At 44.4% G+C, this 21,140-nt stretch overlaps 3 protein-coding genes across 7 annotated transcripts; 2 read left to right on the top strand and 1 right to left on the bottom strand.

The window, feature by feature from the left end:
* Positions 1-755: 755 nt before the first annotated feature.
* LOC133514239 (very-long-chain enoyl-CoA reductase-like) lies at positions 756-8,109 on the bottom strand. Of its 2 annotated transcripts, XM_061845757.1 has the most exons (13): positions 7,110-8,109; positions 6,742-7,007; positions 6,558-6,617; positions 5,740-5,791; positions 5,618-5,662; positions 5,445-5,548; positions 4,407-4,522; positions 4,209-4,314; positions 3,553-3,625; positions 3,419-3,462; positions 3,279-3,336; positions 3,111-3,199; positions 756-2,154 (listed from the first exon to the last, which is right to left on the bottom strand). In XM_061845757.1, exons 2-13 carry the CDS (start codon positions 6,907-6,909, stop codon positions 1,981-1,983), a joined length of 1,089 nt encoding a protein of 362 aa, XP_061701741.1. In that variant the 5' UTR covers positions 6,910-7,007; positions 7,110-8,109; the 3' UTR covers positions 756-1,980. The 2 variants fall into 2 exon arrangements, with proteins under 2 accessions (XP_061701741.1, XP_061701742.1); XM_061845758.1 differs by lacking the exon at positions 6,558-6,617.
* Positions 8,110-8,277: 168 nt separating this feature from the next.
* Positions 8,278-13,223, top strand: dnajb1a (DnaJ heat shock protein family (Hsp40) member B1a). Of its 3 annotated transcripts, XM_061845754.1 has the most exons (4): positions 8,278-9,006; positions 9,791-10,362; positions 11,876-11,956; positions 12,061-13,223. In XM_061845754.1, the coding sequence occupies exons 1-4, from the start codon at positions 8,796-8,798 to the stop codon at positions 12,289-12,291; spliced, it is 1,095 nt and encodes a 364-aa protein (XP_061701738.1). In that variant the 5' UTR covers positions 8,278-8,795; the 3' UTR covers positions 12,292-13,223. The 3 variants fall into 3 exon arrangements, with proteins under 3 accessions (XP_061701738.1, XP_061701740.1, XP_061701739.1); XM_061845755.1 differs by lacking the exon at positions 11,876-11,956 and having other exon boundaries at positions 8,354-9,006; XM_061845756.1 differs by lacking the exons at positions 9,791-10,362; positions 11,876-11,956; positions 12,061-13,223 and adding an exon at positions 9,576-9,782.
* Positions 13,224-13,379: 156 nt separating this feature from the next.
* Positions 13,380-20,279, top strand: LOC133514237 (uncharacterized). 2 transcript variants are annotated; one of them, XM_061845752.1, is made up of 8 exons: positions 13,380-15,571; positions 16,339-17,388; positions 17,504-17,598; positions 18,350-18,397; positions 18,480-18,704; positions 18,786-18,963; positions 19,163-19,323; positions 19,894-20,279. In XM_061845752.1, the coding sequence occupies exons 1-8, from the start codon at positions 15,550-15,552 to the stop codon at positions 19,921-19,923; spliced, it is 1,809 nt and encodes a 602-aa protein (XP_061701736.1). In that variant the 5' UTR covers positions 13,380-15,549; the 3' UTR covers positions 19,924-20,279. The 2 variants fall into 2 exon arrangements, with proteins under 2 accessions (XP_061701736.1, XP_061701735.1); XM_061845751.1 differs by having other exon boundaries at positions 19,163-19,336.
* The last annotated feature ends 861 nt before the right edge of the window (positions 20,280-21,140 follow it).

Below are 21,140 nucleotides of genomic sequence, written 5' to 3'. Positions count from 1 at the left end.
TTGGAGCCAGGCTACATCTCGGAAAACAAGATGAGACACGTCAAAAGAAACGTGCATTAAGCACAGCGGTGAGTAATTTTCTTAATCGTTGTTTTTTTCTTGCCAAGCCATCGTGTGAAACTGGTCTGGACCACAAAAAAAGGGTGGGGACTGTGGTCCTGTTATTTAAAAAAAAAAAAAAGTGATAATTAATCAACTATGATTACTTTTTTCTTAATCGCATCAGTCAAGTACAACCCCCCCCCAAAAAAAACAACAAAAACGCACAGTATATGTTCACTACGGAGCCCCTAAAGGGACATTGAAAAAAAAGTAACTAGTTTCTAATTGTAATGAGAAACTTATCTCATTGTAATGAGTAGGTTTCTCATAATGAGTAACTTACTCATTACAATGAGAAACCAATTAGATTATTTTTGGTTTTTCAAAGCATGTGTGCATGTATAAAAGACCCTTATTCAGGAAGCTACCGCTACCAGGTAAATAAGCTACAGCCCATAGGTAGCCGTTTTTTGACACTCATTGTAATGAGTAACCTAGGTTACTCATTACAATGAGAAAGTTACTCATTACAATGTGAAAGTTACTCATAACAATGTGAAAGTTACTCATTACAATGAGTAAGTTACTCATTATAATGAGAAACCAATTATTTTTTGTTTTTCTATGTCCGTTTAGGGGCTCCGTAGTTCAGCAGTGTCTACAAATAAATACAGAGAAGGGAGGCATTAAAAAATGTATTCATGTTGCTTGACACCATTTGGATCTTTGCGCCTGTGCCAAATACAGACTTTACTCCATGTTGTTGCGGCCGTTAGGGGGCGCCACAGCAAGTCACTGGCACGACTGGCTTGGCAACAGTTTTTACGCCAGATGCCATTCCCGGCGCAACCCACCCTTTTGGTTTTTTTTTGTTGTTTTTTTTTTTTAAGACAGACTTGGGACTGGCCAGAAATCGCACCCACGCCATCTACACCAGCAGCATGTACCACAACACCCATCATCAGTCCATGCATTTGATACATAACATGAAAAGAAAAGTAAGTAGTACATTCATTGTGCTTATCTGTATGTGGCGCATCACTGTTATGAACGTTAACACATGAGCCAGTCTAGTTTCACTCACACACACATTTTTGAAAATAAGCAGATAACAAAAGTTGTACTGGGCAGTGTAATTTTTAATTCAATAAATAAGGTAATTTAAAAACTCGCTTGTTTATAAAATGTCACCTTGAAAGCACTTCATGTTGCTGCTGGTCAAATGTGTCAAACGCTTAAAAAATATATATATATATTTTTTTTGCTGTAGGCGGTGAAACAGCAGCAGCAAATTGACGCGTAAATGCTTTCAAAACCAAGCAAAGTAGCGGAAAATAAAATAAAATAAAACGTTCTCCCTTAATATTAAGACTTTCAAGCCATCAAACGTCACGCGCTTCATCGAGTGGCACTCCACGGATCGCCGTGGAGATGTCAAAACAAATACAACCAAATTGCTCAAAATATGTAATAATAAACAGTCGGGGTATCCCATTTTTTATTTTTTTGTACGACCCTGCGAGGATTTGAACAGATGTGGCCCCTGATAGGAAAATGGAAAAAAAAAATAAATAAATGAGCGCCCCAGCCGAGGCGAAGTTCTAAAGCACATGTGTCAAACTCAAGGCCCGGGGGCCAGATCTGGCCCGCCACGTAATTTTACGCGGCCCGCAAAGGCAAATCATCTGGGTCGATTTCCATGATTCTTGCCCAAATCCGGACCAAAAATTAAAATTGCCATATCATAAACGATAACATTGAGATATTGCAAGTATCAAAAATAGTTCCCCCAAAAAATTCCAAAGCTAGTTCATAAGTTTAGTGTGAATATGACGAGGCGATTAAAGAATAATATGGTTTTAGTCATAACGGCCTTCTGGGGGAAACCGTAGCCACAATGTGGCCCCCCGGCAAAAATGAGTTTGACACCCCCTTGTTCTAAAGGATGAAGGGCAGGATGGGGGAGCGCAGGGTGGGATAGTCCTTGAACTCCTTCACGTAGCTGCGGTGTTTGCCCCGGGCCCACACGCTCATCTGCGCGAAGGCGGCCAGCGTGAAAAGAGCCACGGGGAGGCACTGCGTCATCACGCCAAAGCCCAGCCACGAGCCCACCTGCGGGCACACGCGCGCGCGTCAAGCCGGCCGTTGGAAGTGGCAGCGTAAACGCAGAATAAAAACTTGACCGCGCGCACGTGGTCATTCGCCTTCAACTTCCGGTCAGGGCAAAACATCGCTTTGGGTACGATTTCGCGTGAAAGTTAAGTTGACATCCTTTGCTCGCCTTGCAATTGTGCATTGTGGAACATAGTTTTGGAATACGTTAGGTTTAGCATTTTTTTTTGGGTGTCAATATGGTTAATTCTGGTGGCACAGTGGATCAGCTGGAAAGCGTTGGCCTCACAGTTCTGAGGTCCCGGGTTCGATCCCTAACCCCTAACCCGCCAGAGTGGAGTTTGCACGTTCTCCCCGTGCCTGCGTTTCCTCCGGGTACTCCGGTTTCCTCCCCAAAAAATTGACATTCTAAATTGCCCCAAGGTGTGATTGTGATTCCATGTGCCCTGCGATTGGCTGGCGACCAGTTCAGGGTGTCATCCCGCCTCCTGCCCGTTGACAGCAGGGAAAGGCTCCGGCACTCCCCGCGACCCTCGTGAGGATACCGTAATTTCCGGTCTATAAACCGTGACTTTTTTCCACACGCTTTCAACCCTGCGGTTTATGCGGTGATGCGGTGCTAGCATTAGCGCGGCGCTGGCGTTAGCTCACCTGGTGATAAGCCTCTGTACACAGAAAGAGTTTAACGCTAGCGCCGAGGCTTATCACCAGGTGCGCCCTGGAGGCCGGGAATTACGGTAAATATCAAGGCGAAATTGAATCAGATAACTTCGGGACTTCATTGTAAAACAAAAGAAAAAAAAAATTGTATTTCCTGCATTTATGCCTACCACCATTTTTAGTATGCGGTGTTAACTTATTTTCATAAGTAAAAAAAAAAAAAAGGATTGTGCATCACTTTGAGATTTTTTCCCCAAAACAATTTTGGCATTGCATATTTTTTTTCCCGGGTTTACCTCATACGTATAATTTGGACAGGACACCAGCCAGAAAATCCACGTGAATGGATTCTTCGTCGGGTATGGAAACTTCTTGACTTTTGAACCTGAGATGACAGGAAATCAAAATTTGCCCTCCCCTCACCCAAAAAAAAAAAAAGATAATAAATCCAATTTATGAATTACCTGGTTGCTTGAGGTTCCGAAGCGCCACGTGGATGGAAAGATTCCCGAGTTGGCAAAACTTAGTACAAAAAAATAAAATAAAAAATCCAAGCGTGAGCGCTTTGTTACATTTACAGCTTTGATTTTCACGTTAAACCTACCAAGAAAACGTAAAGTCCGACGTTCACTTGCTGCTGCCCGTAAACTTGGGGGACAAAAAAAAAAAATAAAAAAGTGAATTTATGAAAGCCCGATTATGAATGTATGAGTGGGAACGTCGGAGGGTGGCGCTTACGCGGCGGCGTGTAGAGCGGGTGGTTGATGTAGTACGCCATCCAAGCCGCGGCACTCCAGTAAAAGCCGCAATTCTGCAAGAATTGATCACATTTGCTCATTTCTATCTTCTGAGAAGAGAATTGAACTCGGAACCTTCGATGACAACAATTGAGGCGGAGCCATGCGGACCGCTATAACTTGTTGCTCTGCCAGTTGTTTTTTTTGCCCTATAATTAACTCATTTTTGAAAAATCAATTTATATTTGATTCAAAGCTTGTTTACTTGACATCCTAAGGATTTAATCTAAAGGACATATCAGTGTCGATTTGTTTTCTTCACGCTCAGAATTGCATTTTCATATTTCCAGAGCAGTGATTGATTTTCAACGTGCCACTGATGGTGTAGTGGCACACACGCCTGACTTTGGTGGGGGCAGCGTCGGACCGATTCCCGCTCAGTGATGGTGTCGATATCTGCCCTGCGACTGACTGGCGACCAGTTCAGGGTGTCGTCCGCCATTCACCCGAAGCGAGCTGAGATAGGCTCCGGCTTTCCTGGAACCCTTGTGAGGATAAGCGGCTAGGATAATGACATGATTGATTTCATTGCGGAATCACTTGTTTTGTTGGATTTAAACGGTTCTGGGTTCAAATCTCCCGCCGCCTCCCAGTCACCTTAAATATGTTCCGGAGAGGCATGGTCCCGTGCGAGATGCGGTGGACGAACAGGGTCTCCAAAATCCTCTTGATGTAATGGAGAGAGTGACAGATGCAAGCTGAGCTGCGGGGGGGGAAAAAGACATTTTCATATTTAAAATGTAATAATTCTCAGATAACAGAGGGGGGCGAAAGTAACCGTAAGATGACACGGACTGTACGACCCAGTTCTTGCTGGCGGTGAAGTCGTATTTTGGAGCGTAGATGAAGGGGAGGCGGAAGTAGAACATTAAATAGATGAGCAGCGGCCCTGCGCACTCTGCAAGGAACACCTAAGGCAAGCAAACAAAAAAAGGGAGACAGTCCGTCAAGGGTACCGTCCACAGAAGAAGGCCTCAAAGTCCTTTACGAGACATGTTGCCACAAACTTTGGGATATTGCGCTTGTGTCGCTCCTGCAAATAGAAGACCAGGCCGACTTCATTGGACCTGCTCCGGCCAGACCCGATATTCAAAGGGACTTCAAGGCTTCGTTTGCAGTTCCTGCTCGGGTTCTCCCCCACTAACCACGGTGGCACAGGCTGGTCACACCGCCCCCTCTACCTCCGTACCTATCACCCCGTCATCCTTTTGCTTTCGACATTCTCTCCTCATCTTCAATTTCATCTTCTTCTCTTCTGAGAACTACAGAGCCTCTCACCATCCTCAGGCACCTCAAATGACTCAACAACAAATACCAACAATGTTCGCACAGACTTGGACGCCTTTGACGAGTTGGAGCTTGGCTCGAGATGACCTCTTGACGTGGTCTCATTACCTAAAAGTCTTGGTCTTGACTTGGCCTCAAGTTCTCAAAGTCTTTGTTTTGTTTTAGTCTTGATCTTGACTTGTCCTTGGCGGTTCAGTCTCGTTTGAGATGGTCTCAAGCCGTCAAAGTCTTAGTCTAAAAATCTGGTCTTGACTGCTTGAGCATTGGCACCGTATAGAATCCCCTACCTGATGGTGTACCTCCAACATCTCCGATATCCGTCGATTATCAATAGAGTACTTGCATAAAAATAGTGTAGATGTGAGTGAGCATGGGGACAACAACGTGGCACACTGAGGGAGACCTGAGATTGGGGTGGGGGAATAAACACTTCGGAGAAAGTCGGAGCCGTGAGATTAGATGTCCTCGGATTGAAAGGCGATGCGGGAGGCGAGATGAAGACAAACGACCTGAAATGGTGTCACACTGCGCGGGTTACGAACTCACAGTCCCCCATGTAAGTTGCGGTCCGAGGTCGCTGAAGTAGAAACTGGCAGTGGTTCCCACAGGGAGCGTTTGGAGGACTTCCTCATCCCTCACACACTTGGCCTCTGTGGATAAAACATCATCCATTGAAGTCCACGCTGTAGATCACATGGGCGTTCAACTAGTGGACCTACTTGGGTCCAAGCGCAGGGACTGTCTGGCCGGGTACCACTTTGGATCTATGAAAAATGGATCAAGTCGTGGTCAAACATTGAAACATTCTCCTTGCTGTTCTGCATTTCTTAAACATACGTACATGATTTGTGAACTAAAGCCTTAATATCCAAAATAGTGGCAGTTGGCTCCACCTGTAAAACATTTGGGTTTTTTTTATGATTAAAAACAGTACTCTATTACCATTGATAGAATACCAGTACTTAGCGGGTTGTCGTCGAACATTACTAGCACTAATCCCAGGTCCTCAATGTTTTGGGCTTGACATGGTCTCAACTCGTAAACAACTTGATCTCTGCTCCTTGAAGCGTTGGCCTTGACTTTGTCTAAAACCTGAACCTTGACTTGGTCTAAATTTTTGGTCTTCAATTTATCTGATGTCTCGATCTTGGCTTGGCCTAGACTTCTCAAAGTCTTGTTCTTGACTCTGTCTTAAAACCTCTAAGTCTTGGTCTTAATCTCTGCTCTGTCAACCTTAAGTCTTTGACTTTAACTCAACTCACAAAGTCTTGGCTTTTACTTACGATCCCCTAAAGTGCTGGGTCTTGACTCACCCCCCCAAAGTCTTGGTGTGAATTCGATCTTGGTTCCCCAAAATCATGGTTTTGACTTGTTTTCAAACCCATCAAAGTCTTGATGCTGATTCAATCTAAAGTCTTGTTCTAGAGAGACCTAGTAGAATCCTTGTCTTGACTTACTCTCTGCTTCTGGAGGTCTCTGTCTGGAGTGAGTTTTGGTCTGGACTACAACCATAGAAGCTAGTTAAGGATGTCTACATATTTTGTGATGTGTTAACCATCGTTCTATTCCTCATTGTCTCTCTCTCATGTCCTGGACTTTCTCCACCCTACTGTAATGACATCATATTTAGCGCACAGCAGTTTGTGCTAAATTACATACCAAACAGATACATGGAAGCCATCCTGGGGTCTGCCAAAGTGCCACAAGGAACCATAAAACCTACAACATACTTCACATACTTCAGCTGTCAAGGACTTCAAACATCTGCGATCACAGGACGATGACTTCAAAATATTTTACAATTCTAAAATTAAAAAGCGTGGATCATGGCCAACAGGCTCACCTTGTCCAGCAGCAGCAGTTTCTCTTTGGTCTTTACATCCACGATCTCCACCTCAAAGTAGACTATCCTTTTTGGCTTTTTGGGCGGTTTGGGTCGGGGCCTGGATGAAGACTTTTTCTCGGGCTCCGAACCGTTGACATTTTTCGCCTCTAAGGCGAGGACGTCCATGGTTCCAGAGAGTTGTCCGGCGGAACAACGTCCGGCGCTACTGGTCCGTGGGTCCGGGACGAGCGGTGGGTGGGTAGCGTTTCAGCGCCGGAGGAAGACTGCGGCGAAACGCAAATATCCTTTGGGTTTGTGCGCCGAAGGAAGAGGGGAAAAAATGCCCGGAGGATGAACTGGTGTGGAAGAACATGACACTGCCTCACCTGAATAGCTCACAGCGCAGCCCCCGTCATGGTAGGCAGAGGCGCTGAAGACGAAATCGGAGAGCCGCAAGACATAATCCACACAGCGCCATTTGCAAGGCTAAATATAAGCCGCCTGATTTGCTCTTCACACAGCAGCTCGGCCGTAACCTTGGGCCGACGCATGCGGTACGCAGTCGGGCCAGCGACAAATACCGACGTGCGATCCTTGGACGCGGGTCAGCGATCTTCTGCTTTAAAAGACACCGCTCCCGTCTGCTTTGATTCTGGCTTTAGCGGGCCTGCTGGAAAGTCCGATCTGGTGTGATGAAGTCGCTCCATGTGCCAACATACACACACGCACCCTTGACCACCTGTTTACTTATCATTTCCTACTATTGACCTTTAATGTCCGATGAATGACGTCCTCTACGCAGATCTCTCAAGTTTTACATTAGGTGCAAACAAGGCTGTGCCCCAAACTGTCCAGGAAATGTTATGATAAACATATTTTTATCTTTTTTTTTTTTTTGCAGTCTCTTGCTGTCCTTTCTCAGTTCTGGGCGTGGCAATTATTGGAATATTGCCTGACCATATTCTATATTTAATCTAAATTCAACTGGGAAATCAATGTTTATAATGTACCTTGTTTCATAGTCTCTCAAGTCTTTATACTTGGTCTGTCTGTGTTCTTGCCGATTCTCCGTTGCTCCTGAATTGGACATTTTTTTTTTAATACACTGTATTGCTAAATCAAATTTTGTGCGCAGTGAAAAATGTGAAATTGCGACTGGCGTGAATTTTTGGAACATATTGAAGTTGAAACGGTGTGGATCGAATGTAAAATGTATGGAAGCGTATTACTGCCACACCAAAAAAAAAAAAAAATAAAGGTCACGTTTCACATAATTATGTGATATTTACACATAATTATGTGAATCGTTTCACATAATTCTGTGTAACGTTTCACTAAATTCTGTGAAACGTATCACATAATTATGTGAAACGCGACCTTTTTTTTTGGTGTGGCAGTAATACACTTCCGTAAATATGTGTATTTGTAAGCCGTTAAAAATGGGATGGAATTACAATACTGTATTAAAACGGAATAAAATAATAAACTGCCAATGAAGAGCGCGGCAATCATAAAGTCGCGCATGCGCAACTTTATGTAAACTAGCTGAAGGTGAGGAAACGTGAACTATTTTGTATGCCAAATCTACATATCCCTTTGACTAAAATCCAATGTGATTTGTGGAGGAAAATATTTATCGTACACAGTTGGCGTTTTAAGAAAATATTTCTTTTACACACTTGGCGTTTTTAAAACTGTGTTTATCCCACTTCCTGGTCTTAGCACAAACCCGGAAGTCAGGGTCAGGGAATCATCTCAACACACGTCAGGAACGCTAGCTCGGCTTCTTCCAGAAGTTTCTTTCCTGCCTCGGCGGCCCCGGAGACGTCGAGTCACGGTTGACCCCATTCGACTCGCCAGTTTGACGTACGCTCCCTCAATCCGGCCGGTTGACACTGGAGTCCTCGTCTTTGGCGTGAAGCGGAAAGCAGTTTCCGCGTCGAGTTTATTTACCTGCAGCTAGCCGGCAAGCTAGCGGCGTCCAAGTCCATGCGGGGAGTCTGCGTTCGCTCCACCCGGAATGTCGATTTTTTTCCTTGGGGACGCGGGGGAAGAAGTGAGCGGCCGTTGTGATGGGGAAGGACTACTACAAGGTGCTGGGAATAGCCAAGGGCTCGTCGGAAGACGAAATCAAGAAGGCGTACAGAAAGCAGGCCCTCCGCTACCACCCCGACAAGAACAAGTCCGCCTGGGCCGAGGACAAATTTAAGGAGATAGCGGAAGCCTACGACGTCCTCAGCGACGCCAAAAAGAAAGACATTTACGACCGATATGGCGAAGAAGGTATTTGTTTTCAATTGAAGCCCCATTTCCTCATATCTCCATAATTGTGTAATCGCCGCAGTTGGAGAAGTTTCTGGAAAGAACCAGAACGCCCGCCGCCGCTTATCGCCTCGCCAGCTGAAATGATTGAAAAGCGTACAATATGTAATTCGCTCCTGTTAATTGTCACATGTCAAAAACAAGACATAATCACGATATATACAAATATGACTGCATTCATGACGTAATCATGACGATGCTCATTTCAAATGACATTTGGGAACGCTTGCCATACACGCACAAAAAAACTTGATGTCCATAAACTAATCAAGTCCATCTCTAAATGCGCCACTCTGTCGCAAATTGCGTTTTTAATAAATCGATTCACTTCTCATTTATGATGATGCAAGATGAGGCCCCACAAATTATCAGGACAAGCAGAACGGCTGAACTTTATGTTGGGTTATTTGAACATTTGAAATGGGGACTCGTGTGTGTGTGTGTGTGTGCTTTGTCATTTTAAGCGTGTTTGAATATGATTGATTAGAAAAACTTGGCACTTGTGTGCATATTCATATGTGTATATACAGCTGATGTCTGCAATTGGCTGGCAACCAGTTCAGGGTTCATTCACACCGCCTCCTGCCCGTTGACACCTGGGATAGGCTCCAGCACTCCCCGCGGCCCTCATGAGGATAAGCGGCAAAGAAACAGGATGGATGGATGGATACACCTGATGTGACATTTTTGTTTACTAAAGGCAGAGAGAGACTAGAATTGATGACTTCCCGTTTCCTGTTTTTAGGCCTGAAGGGTTCATCCGGCGGCGGGGCGCACACCGGCTCCACGTACAACTACACCTTCCACGGCGACCCCCACGCCATGTTCGCCGAGTTTTTCGGCGGCCGCGGCCCCTTCGACCACTTCTTCTCGCAAAACGGCGGCGACGACTGCGCAGACGCCGCCGACCCCTTCGCCGCCTTCGGGATGGGCGACATGGGCGGCTTCCACCGGCCCTTCAAGTCCCACCTGGGCGGCCCCCGCGTCGGCCGTGAGAGGCAGAAGGACCCGCCCGTGGTGCACGAGCTGAAGGTGAGCCTGGAGGAGGTCTTCGCCGGCTGCACCAAGAAGATGAAGATCTCGCGCAAGAGACTGAACCCCGACGGCCGGACCACGCGCAGCGAGGATAAGATTTTATCCGTGGACATCAAGCGCGGCTGGAAAGAGGGAACCAAGATCACCTTCCCCCGCGAGGGCGACGAGACCCCCACTAACATTCCTGCCGACGTGGTGTTTGTGGTCAAAGACAAGCCTCACCCTGTGTTCAGGAGGGAGGGCTCCGATATTATATACCCTGCCAAGATATCGCTCAGAGACGTAAGTACTTTTCATTACGCTCGCCCGGACGCTTCTAAGGGGGACACAAGCGCTACGAATCATATCAGAAGTCCATTTTGAAAATTCAAAGTACTGCTTTAATGGTGATGTCATTTTTTGGGGTGTAAATGTATTTTCTTGTATTAATTTCCCCCCTCAAATAAGTAGACTTCATATTTTATTGTAGAAGGAATACTACATTCAAAATTTTTAGTGAATTCAGACTTTCTGATTTAAAAACTCCAAGAAAAGCGTGAATCACAAGAATTTTTTTTTTCCATATAGATCTTTATTTAAAATATCGTAACATAGATCTTTTGGATTTTTGTTGTCCTAAAAATAATGGCGCAATTAATATAACACGCTGTGTAGCTGACACCTCTGATAACTTACTTTGATTATGTACTATATATCACATCAATGAATTCAACAGTTATGATTCTGTAATCCTTTGTTACTTGCTTTCTATCATACACGTCAGCTTTACAGTTAGTCATGATGACAAATTCTCTCTCGGTGAGTTTTCTGTCCTTACTCGCTGATAAACTCACCTAATCGCTGAACAAAATACCGTCGTTTCCAGCCTACAATGCGCACCTGATTAAAACCCTCACCCAGTTCATTTGTAAAGGAAATACCATTTGGTACATACAGTACATAAGCCGCACCTGTGTAAAAGCCACATGTGCCCACGTTTAAACGTGAAATATTTGCAAAGAAAGACGGTGCGCAAGAGTTTTCAAAGTTTTAATACCTTAGCTTAGCTTAACGTAGCAACAAGATGATAGCATGAACTGGGCTGGTTTAAAAAAAAAAAAAAAAAACATACAGGTAAAAAAAAAAAAAACAGCCACGGCAGCTACACAGTAACAACACGGTAGGACAGCACTAACAGGGCTGGTTACAAGAAAATATACCTAAATCACTGCGATGCGGCAGTAAGAAAGCAGTCCTGCTAGCACGGTGCTAACGGGGTCTGAAAAAAAAAAAAAAAACATACAGGTAAAAATGACTGAGACACGGCAGTAACGCTGCAACTAAAGGCAAGCACAGCGGTAACAGGGCCGGTAAAAAAAAAAACATACTGGTAAAAGTCACTTCCTCAGCACATATATTCCACCAGCGTCACTCTTACCTTTTCCGCTCGAGTGCCCCCTTGCGGCACAAATTAGCCGCATCACTGCATGGGCCGCAGGTTTGAAAGCGTGTGAAAAAAGTTACGGCTTATAAACTTCATGTCTAGGAACTGTTCAAGTGGCGGCGCGTCACGTAGACAAAAGTTCTTTGCCAGCATCCATACCATATGTCGCCAATTAAGAACCTTCTTGGAGGGGCAAACAGGAGTTCAGTTTATCATATACATAGTGCAATTATTACTAGCTAGATTCAAAAAAATTGTCCATCATATTAGAGCATTTTTGGCAAAAAGATTTGAAAAGCAGCATTTTTATTGATTTAATGATGGTAAGTTAAAAAAACCCCTGCTATTATGCTAATGTTATCTAAACGTCAGCTTTACAGATGCCACCTCTGCTGTGCAGGCGGTGTGTGTTGTGGTTATGAAGTCTACTGCAACAACTGTCGCGATGTTATGGTAAAAATGATTACGTCAATGTCGGCCAATCACAGATGCCACCTACGTGTCGCAGAGGTAATGTGGTTTATTAATATTTGTGTGTGTGTGTGTTGCCTATTTAGGCGTTGTGCGGGTGCACGGTCAGCGCACCGACGCTGGACGGCCGCACCATCACGGTGACGTCGCGGGACGTGGTGAAGCCCGGCACCAAGAAACGCATCACGGGCGAGGGCCTGCCGCTGTCCAAGTGGCCCAACAAGCGGGGCGACATGATCCTCGACTTCTGCGTCAGATTCCCCGACAAGCTGGGCCAGAACACGCGCGACGCCCTCAGGCAGGTGCTCCCGCCGTGACGCGGGCCGCCGCGCACGGAAGCGGACGCTCGTTCGAACCCCGCCACACTTTGAAACCGGGTCTTAAAAGCACCCGGGACTGCTTTTGCTTGCTGAAGACGAACGTCTCCAAAAATGTCTTAAACATCAGGCCAGAGTCGTGACTTTAATATTTTTCATCTTTATAGGACACTTTTTATTTGGCTGTGAACAAACACTGGCTGGGTTTGGAACCTTTTGGGTCTTTGGGTTCTTTTACTAGCAACACTTAAAAGTCTGCTGAGTGAAAATCAAAAATGGGAGCTTGGACACTATGAAGGAGGACTGAGGTTGCCCTGACAACAACACACGCACACAAAAAAAAAAGAGAAACATATTTCAAATATTTCAAGGAATATATTTTATGCAACTTGGAAACTTTTTTTTTTTTAATAATCCGTAATATTGCAGTAAAAGTCAAAATATTATTTTCTTCTGTATGGGTGGAGATTACACCAAAAACATTTTACAAATTTCAGGAAAAAAGGTAAAAATAAAAACATAAGCATAATTTTATTGAAAAAAAACCAGGAGAAAAAAGTCATACTTGATATAATTGATAATGCAGCGATATTGATTTTTCTGACATTCACGCATTAAAATGGAAAAATTTGGGGCTCAAAAGATAACTGATTCTCAGTAAAAGTACATTTTACTTGTCTTTTTTTTTTTTTTTTTTGAATTTTGTTTTCAGTGACTTTTTTGCGCAAAAAAAAAAAACCCCAACCGGTGTTTGGGGTAGCCCCGCCCACTTCTACCCCCCCCCCGCCCCCCCATTCAGTGCCATGGACGGTTGCTGAATTCAAATGTCCGTGTGAGCACGGAGGACTGGCAGAGTGTGAAACGCCCGTCTGGGGGTTCGAGTGACGCGGGCGGTTTCAGTTCCACTACCTGAGGTGCTGCTACCCCCCCCCCCCCCAAAAAAAATGGACAATATCTCCGATGTCACACTGTGAGCTCCGTTTCACCCTCGCCGACCTCACGGGAACTGTTTACGATGCCACTTACCTCATTTGTTAGTCCCACAATAAACGACGGCAGTGACGTAGCATTAAAGTCTTGCGTCAGATGGGGAAAATCACAACGATTTTGGATGATGTGCCAAATGGTTATCACGTGGGCATCGCATTTGTATCGTTGGAAATATTTTTAATATATTGCATTGCCATGATGGCAATTGTTTGACTTTTAGTCACTTTTAAGGAAAACGATAAGTTTCTCCCCGACGTAACACAAAATGCGATGTGTAGTCTTCTTGATGGCTTCCTGAATTTTTTCATCACTTACAGTCGATATAAAAACTCTACACACCCCCTGTTTCAAAAGTACCACCAGGTCTTTGTCATATGGGGAGGGGGGGGGGAAATAAGCAAGATAAATCATTTCCCACCATTAATTTGGCCTTGACCTTGATTATTTATGTATTTATTTTGCGGGGATCTTTTTCAGAAGAGAAATTAAATGAGTGAAATGTGATTGCGTAAGTGTGCACACCCATTTCAAATGTGCTCAGAACAAGCCGATGACATTCAAGCCCGTGTTGAATAGGACTCTGCACACGACTGTCAACTTTTTAAGTGTCTACATTTACCCCAATTAAACTTCTGATGTTCTAGTAGGCTTTTTCTGGTGTTCTATTTTTTTTAAAAAATTATGCTAAGGCCTGAATGTTATGCACTAACACTATTACATTATTCGCAACAGCACCACTGAAGGTTTTGCGTTCTTTTGATGATTAGCCAAGCATATTTTTGGGACTTTTGGCCAAAAAATTCAACCTCGGTCTCATCACGTCATGACACATTCTCACACATGCTTTTAGAGCGCAGGTGTCAAACTCGAAGCCCGGGGGCCAGATCTGGCCCACCACATTATTTTATGTGGCCTGCGTAGGCAAATCATGTGTAACAATTGCCAAGATTTTTGCCAAAATTTCCTACTGTCATATCCCAAATGATAATATTGAGATATTTCGGGTGTTTTTGTGTTGCCTAACATCGACAAAAGTTGGAAAAACCTTTCTAAAACTGCTTCATAAAATCCACGTGTAAATATGATTAGGTAGTCAGAGATTTTTATGATTTCATAGTCCCTCTGAGGGAAACCATAGTGTGGCCCGCTATAACAATTAGCTTGACACCCCTGTCTTAGAGTTTTGCAAGTGTTTTTTAATCCTGTAGTATTAAGTTTTGGGTTTTTTTTTTAAGTAGGGAATGAGATGGCGCCGTTGCTGTGGGAAGCTCGCAGCAGTGACAAAAGGTCAGGTCAGGAGCAGCTAAGGACTTCCGAACTTTATTTGGAGTGTGCACACTTATGCAACCACATTTATTTTTACAACTCTATTTTTTTTTTTTAACCGCCAAATTGAGTTGATAGGTCACAACTGTGGACCCCCCCCCCCACCCCCAATCACAAAACCCTGGCATTTGAACACTTTTCACACGATATCAACTGTTTACGTTGTGTAGGTTGTACGAGGTGTTTCCTTTTCGGGATTCATCTCAAGTACCGTGTGGACTTGTTTTGCCACTATCGACGCGACCACGCAATAACTGGCAAAAGTGCGACGCATTTTCTTAATTTTGCACTACAAACTTGAAAGTTTTTATGTGGGTTTCGGTGCATTCACACAAACTGTATACCTCTGGGTAAGTAATGAAAATTTACCGACCAGATGACTGCAAAGGCAAATAAAGTGTCTTTTTATGAATCAATTGTGATGTTTGTGGTGCAAATCAATCATAATGTATGTGCAGTGTGTGTGCGCTTCCAACAAGTGAAGTCGCTGTCTCTGGCGCCATCTGGCGTACATCTAAAAAAAAAAAAAAGGTATCCGTCCCTGGGGTTTCAGCATTTTTATTTTTTGGTCACAATTAGCAGGCGAAAGTGTTCAAATTTTCGTTAAAAAAATGATACATGGCTGTAAAAAAAAAAGAAAAAAGTTGGACTGAGGTCTTAGTGTTATTCTGGTTCCTCCTTTGGTGGTTTTTGAACGTGGGGACGAGTGTTTGCGCGCCCCCTTGGTGACGTCACCACCAGTTCCACAACATCGCTTTTGACGTGTCGGTGACGAAAAGGAGCACGACCTTGAAATTCGGGACGACAAGAGTCCTCACGCAATAACATTTACACTTAATTGTAAAGTAATGGATGTGGTTTTAAAGTAGTGTGGAGGGAAGTAATTACAGGTCCCGAAAACCAATCGCCGTTTCCTGGGAGTGCTCACGTGTTTGCAACAAGATGGACGTCGACCTCCGGCCAGGTGCGTTTTTATATTAAAATTATACACCTCAGTCAAATGTAGACATTTTAGCTGTATAGTGGGCGTCAGAACAATTGGGAGTCACGAGAAATTAAATGGTTGCTTCAAATCGATTCCCCCCCAATCCAGAAAAAATAAAGAACAGTAGGACTCAGATTTACGACTTTTATTTCGTCCGGTGCGTGGAACTCAAATCAACGTTCCTAATGGGAGGGACACGCCATTAATCCATTTTTTGGGGCTATGAGCTTCTTGCAACACCCCCAAAACATTCCCAAAAATTGTAAAATGGTTTTACATGAAGAAAATCTCACTGTCCATTATTGTATCCAAACGTACAGTGATAAGAATAGAATGCAGCCCCCCCCCCCAAAAAAAAAACCCCTCAATTACACCTAACTTTCTCTTGACTGTCTTTTCACCAAGTTTTCCTTACTTCCAGCAGCTTCTCCTTCTTCGCGGTCCACATCTTAGAAATTATCTTAATGGCCTTAGCTAGCGTCATTGCATTTGTCTTTTTTTTTTTTTTTTTTTGCATAGCACAATTGCTAAAAGTTGTAATTTGAAATTTCTTCGCCAGCACATCGCCCCGTTTTTTCAGATGTCGAGCCTTCATTCAATGAACTTCCTCTACTTCCAGTTTTTACTCTTAAACCCTATCTGCTGTAAAATAAGTTCATAACGACGATTTTCAGAATTGTTGTAACACAAACTGGAGTGTTTCTCAGAACTGTACGTATAAAATGATGTCGAGTTTCTTCTATTAGTTGCAGACACCGACGAAAGTAGTTCGTTTATGGAAGACTGTGTGGTGAGGGACCCTGAAACTGCAGTCTCAAGGAACAGAGGACTACCCACCAAGAGACGCTATGACCCCCTCCCAGATGCTGGTGGATCCAGAGAGGCAGCAGCTGAGAAGGTTGTGCGGCCAAAAAGGACCAAACATTTTAACGAAATTAACAGGGTCAAAGCCACCAAGGCTTCATCGGCTAACAGGAACAAATGCAAGACGAGTGCCAGACTGCAGAACCATAAAGAGCGCCAGAAGGTCAAAGCCTCCGAGATGTCAGGGAGGGTAGGATTGGTTACAAGAACCAAACAGAAGACCGCCACCAAACCAGAAACCCTTTTAAGGAAGCGAAGACTCAAGACCAGCGGCCTTCCAATGAAGATCCGGCCCGTTAAGGGGACCAAGCGGAAAGCCGGTACCAAAACTGAGACCCTTGTCAAGAAACAGAGGTTTGAAACCACCAAGGTGTCTATGAAGATTGTTCAAGCAAATGCATCTAAAAAGAAAGCTATACCCAGATCGCAGATCCTCATGAGTAAGCGCCCAGGTAAAACTAAATCACAGACCTTAATCCGGAAGCATCGTTGTAAAACCAAACCTGAGACGTTCATGAGAAAGCACAAAGGTAAAGCCAAACCACAGATTCTGACAAGGAAACCTAAGAGTACAGCCAAAATGGAGACCGCGTCTCAGAATCGAGGTGCTAAGATCCAAATGGACAGCCAGATGTGCAGTCGAGGGAGTAATCGCAACCTCGAGATTCTGGCAAGAAGACAAAGGGGTCAAACCAAGTCTATGAAGACTGTCCCTGCAGCCAAACGGAGGGTTGACACAAAACCAAGAATGCTTAAAAATGAGCAGAGTGTCAGAGCCACCAAACGGCCAGTGAAAGTCCTGACGTTTCACGGAACCAAACAGAAAACCAGAACAAAACCAGAGACCCTAACAAGGAGTCAGTGGCTCAAAGCAACTCAGACCTCCATGGTCCAACACGCCGAAAAACGACTCTTGACCACGACCAGTCACGGTAAGCCGTCAACAAGCCTGTTAGTCCACAAGATGACTGGGAACTCCTGACCAGGTTCTGCTGGTTGAATGTTTTAATGGGGTTGTGCTGCTGAAATCTCTCGATATGTTTGCAGCCTCGTTGGACCTCAAATATCAGCAGCTCGAGAAGATCGGCGAAGGAGGCTTCGGATCGGTCTACGCTGGCTACCGGAAAACAGATTCTTTTCCAGTCAGTACCCTTTGATTAGTGTTCCCATCGTTAGCGTTTTCATTATTTGAGATCTGACCTCAGTTCTACTTCCGCTGAGGGTTCTCAAACACCATTTCTGACAGTTTCTTGGAGCAGAGTGGACAAGAATAACCTTGGGCAGTGAGCCACATGCTGATTCTCTAAAATATTATTTTATCACCTTTAGTAGCGCGTTCTACTACACACAAGTTGACAGATGATATCGTGATATGTCGATCTCTGAAACGTTTTTAAAAGTTTTCAGTTTGTTTTTCTCATCAGTTTTCAGCGAGAATTTATTCTGTAACTCTGTAGCGCCACCACGTAAAGTTAAGGGGGGGGGGGGTAAACCCAAGACACCAGTTAGTTGTTAGCATGTCAATTGAAATGTTAACCTTATACTACTGATTATTAGGCCAGCTAGCCATGGCGAATACTGACCCAGATTACCGCAGGCTCCAGATCTGGGGTGTCAAAACTCATTTTTGTCATTGGCCACATCATAATAACGACTTCACTTGTCTGGCCGCTATGAAAGATGACCTCATACAGTATTATACAACAACACATTGTCAATCTGTCAAACATAACAACACACCATTTTAAGCAATGTGCTCGTCTATGTCATATTCCTTTTGTTGACATAATGACATAATAATTGATATAATGACACGCTACTGACAGAATGCAAACTATGTCCAAAAACCAGATGGCCGTAGTGAAAGCACTCACAAATGATTGTGTCCTCTAGGTGGCCATCAAACACATTCCCAAAGATGAAGTCAAGATCATCCCCCTGGTGAGAAGTCCCTGACCACAGACCTCTCATTGTTCTCTGCGTTCCTCATTTGTTTGTTTTCCGATCCGTTCTCATCCAACAGAACATCAAGGGGAGGAAGCGCGACGTCCCCCTGGAGGCGCTGCTCATGCTGCAGGCGTCGTGCATCAAGAACGCGGACGGGAAATCGGCTGTCGTCTCTCTGCTGGACAAATACGACTTTGATCGAGAGCTGGTGCTGGTCATGGAGAAGCCGGCGCGCTCCGTGGATCTCTTCACGTACATCACCAGATGCCGGCTGGGACACCTCAAAGAGAATGAGGCGAAGGTATCGATGGGAAGGGTGTACCGTATATTTGTAGACACGCGTAAACGATTCATCTACTTTTACGGTTGTGTCTCTGGTCAGAACATCATCAGGCAGTTGGTGGACGCCGCCATCAAAATGCACGCCGTCAACGTCTTCCATCGGGATCTCAAACCGGGTAACATTCTCCTGGAGGCCACCTACGGCGTCCCCCGAGTGCGGGTCATCGACTTCGGCTGCAGCTGCTTCGTAACCGAGGAGCCTTATCATGACTACACCGGTAAGTCGACTGAAAAGTTTCCTCAAAAACTAAACGGCGGGAGGGTATTTGGTTCCTCGGTGTCTGCCAATGATATCAGACACAGTGTGGAAATTGCGACAGACGACTTTTGGTGGTCCTAAAAGCCGTCTGGAGCGAGTTCTTTGTAGTGCTGTTGAGTGCATTTTCAGCCTGACCGCCGATCGCTGTTCCGTTTCAGGAACCCTCTCCTATGCCCCACCGGAGTTCGTCCTGAGGGGGTCGTACAAAGCGGGCCCGACCACAGTGTGGCACCTGGGCGCCATGCTCTTTGAGTTACTGGCCGGGAGAAAACAGTTCGACACGCTTCTCTTCATCTCCAAGATGCTCCAACTCAATCGGGTTCTGTCTCAAGGTATCACTCCGGCTGTACAGTGTTCCCTTGTTATATCGCACTTCATCGTTCACGCCAGGAGCAGATTGCGTTTTTTTTTTTTCCAATTGTTTTTGAAACATTCTCCCAGTAACACTCTTTAAACAGCTGCATTTAAAAAGAAGAACCGGAAGAAAACTAACATGAAAAAAATTACATTCATGCCAACAGCTCGCAGCGGATAAAGCAACATGCAAACTGGCTACCAGCACACGCTCAAAACCGCAGATCCTACAGTACAACGTGAGGCTGGTGGCCCCAAGTGGACAGAAATTGAATAATTCATGGGATCATCAGTCAGCTCCTCAATGAAAAGATTCTTAAAACTTTAACCTTTTTTTTAAGTGTAATTGGGGTTAAAGAGTGTGAGAGGGGTAAGATTTTCAAACGCTATTGCAGATGGCTCTGGAACGTATCCTTTGCGATGAACGGGGGTTCACTGTACAGCTCCCCGTCCCCCCGAGCCCCTTCAAGCCAGACCTCCCTCATGGTTAAAAATACTGCAGCTCATGCCTATTTTCATGTTTCTCTCCAATCAGATTGCAGAGATTTCTTGCAGATGTGCTTGAATTGCGACCCAGAGCAGCGCGCCACCCTGGTGCAGGTCCACCAGCATCCGTGGCTCACTTGAGCCCGCCCGCCCGCCCGCAAATTCAACGTCATGTGGGCCATCACTGTCACGGGATCTTTTCTATCCTCGCCGAGCCCAAATGTACACTGTCGGGTGTCCGGTCAAAAAAAAAAAAAACAACAACAACAAAAAAAGCACTTGAAATGATCCCTGGTGCAATTTCCATTCTCTATTCCGAGGGCACGTGAAGGAGAACATTGTTTAGAAACAGAACAAGTATTGTTTACATGACACCGGTTTGAAACTTGTCTCAAAGCCAACAAAACTTGAATAAAGTGTTTCTTCACAAAGTCACACGCGTGTTTGCAGTGTGCTGTGAATTCTGCAAGTCCAAACACAAAAAGTTTAAAGCACATGATTAGAAGTACAGTGATGCCTCGGTTCTCCACCGCAGTCCGTTCAAGAAAAGGGTTCGAGAAGTGATTTGTTCGAAACCGAATCGATGTTTCCCATTACAATGAATGGAAAAAAAAAATAATGCGTTCCAAGCCTAAAAAATTACGCTTTTGCAAGCATTTTTTAACTTTTTCTGATAATAAACTCCATATTAGAAATACATGTATAGTTTAAATACTTTAGTGTTATTTCTGTTTTTTTGTTTTGTTTTGGGCGTTCGAATAGACAATAGCAAAACATGTTGTGGGTTGGTCATCTGCTTGCGCCGGGCGCAATTTGTTATTTCCGGTCTTTGTCGGGGGCGTTGGAGTACCGATATCCGTTCGAAAAAAATCTCAAAATTTTAGTTCGAAAACCGATTTGCTCGAAAACAAGCAAAAAAAAAAAATCGAGAAATTTTTGTTCGAAAACCGATTTGTTCGAAAACGGGCACGTTCGAGAACCAAGGCTTGACTGTAATAGTAGTAGTAGCAACTTGGGGTCCAATAGAGTGATGAAACCTTTTTCTCACTGGGATTGGGTACATCCCAACGGACAGAGACGGACACCTACTGTACTTGTATTTCTGACATTCTAGAATAGAATGAAACAAAATAGAATATATTTTATTAGATTCCAAACGAATATGAATGATGCATATTAGAGAAGTTAATCAACAGCAGCACCGAGAATAGTCAGCAGCGTTGTGTGAAGCAGAAATGTTTTTCCTGTCAAAACTGCAGCGGATTGACCGCTGCACATGAATAATATCCAAAGTAA

Source organism: Syngnathoides biaculeatus, chromosome 16 (assembly GCF_019802595.1).
Source record: "Syngnathoides biaculeatus isolate LvHL_M chromosome 16, ASM1980259v1, whole genome shotgun sequence".
Classification (NCBI taxonomy): domain Eukaryota; kingdom Metazoa; phylum Chordata; class Actinopteri; order Syngnathiformes; family Syngnathidae; genus Syngnathoides; species Syngnathoides biaculeatus.
This window is presented reverse-complemented; position numbering and strand designations above follow the sequence as displayed.

What these genes read in the sequence shown, in the direction of transcription:
- LOC133514239 (XM_061845757.1), bottom strand. Translation starts at nt 6,909, where the DNA reads ATGGACGTCCTCGCCTTAGAGGCGAAAAATGTCAACGGTTCGGAGCCC. An exon ending in GGCTTTAGTTCACAAATCAT is followed by an intron (nt 5,663 to 5,739) that starts GTACGTATGTTT and finishes CATTTTTCATAG; the next exon opens with ATCCAAAGTGGTACCCGGCC. An exon ending in CTCTCCGGAACATATTTAAG is followed by an intron (nt 3,626 to 4,208) that starts GTGACTGGGAGG and finishes CAATTCTTGCAG; the next exon opens with AATTGCGGCTTTTACTGGAG.
- dnajb1a (XM_061845754.1), top strand. Translation starts at nt 8,796, where the DNA reads ATGGGGAAGGACTACTACAAGGTGCTGGGAATAGCCAAGGGCTCGTCG. An exon ending in CGACCGATATGGCGAAGAAG is followed by an intron (nt 9,007 to 9,790) that starts GTATTTGTTTTC and finishes TCCTGTTTTTAG; the next exon opens with GCCTGAAGGGTTCATCCGGC. An exon ending in CCAAGATATCGCTCAGAGAC is followed by an intron (nt 10,363 to 11,875) that starts GTAAGTACTTTT and finishes TCTAAACGTCAG; the next exon opens with CTTTACAGATGCCACCTCTG.
- LOC133514237 (XM_061845751.1), top strand. Translation starts at nt 15,550, where the DNA reads ATGGACGTCGACCTCCGGCCAG. An exon ending in GGAAAACAGATTCTTTTCCA is followed by an intron (nt 17,599 to 18,349) that starts GTCAGTACCCTT and finishes TGTGTCCTCTAG; the next exon opens with GTGGCCATCAAACACATTCC. An exon ending in AAGTCAAGATCATCCCCCTG is followed by an intron (nt 18,398 to 18,479) that starts GTGAGAAGTCCC and finishes CTCATCCAACAG; the next exon opens with AACATCAAGGGGAGGAAGCG.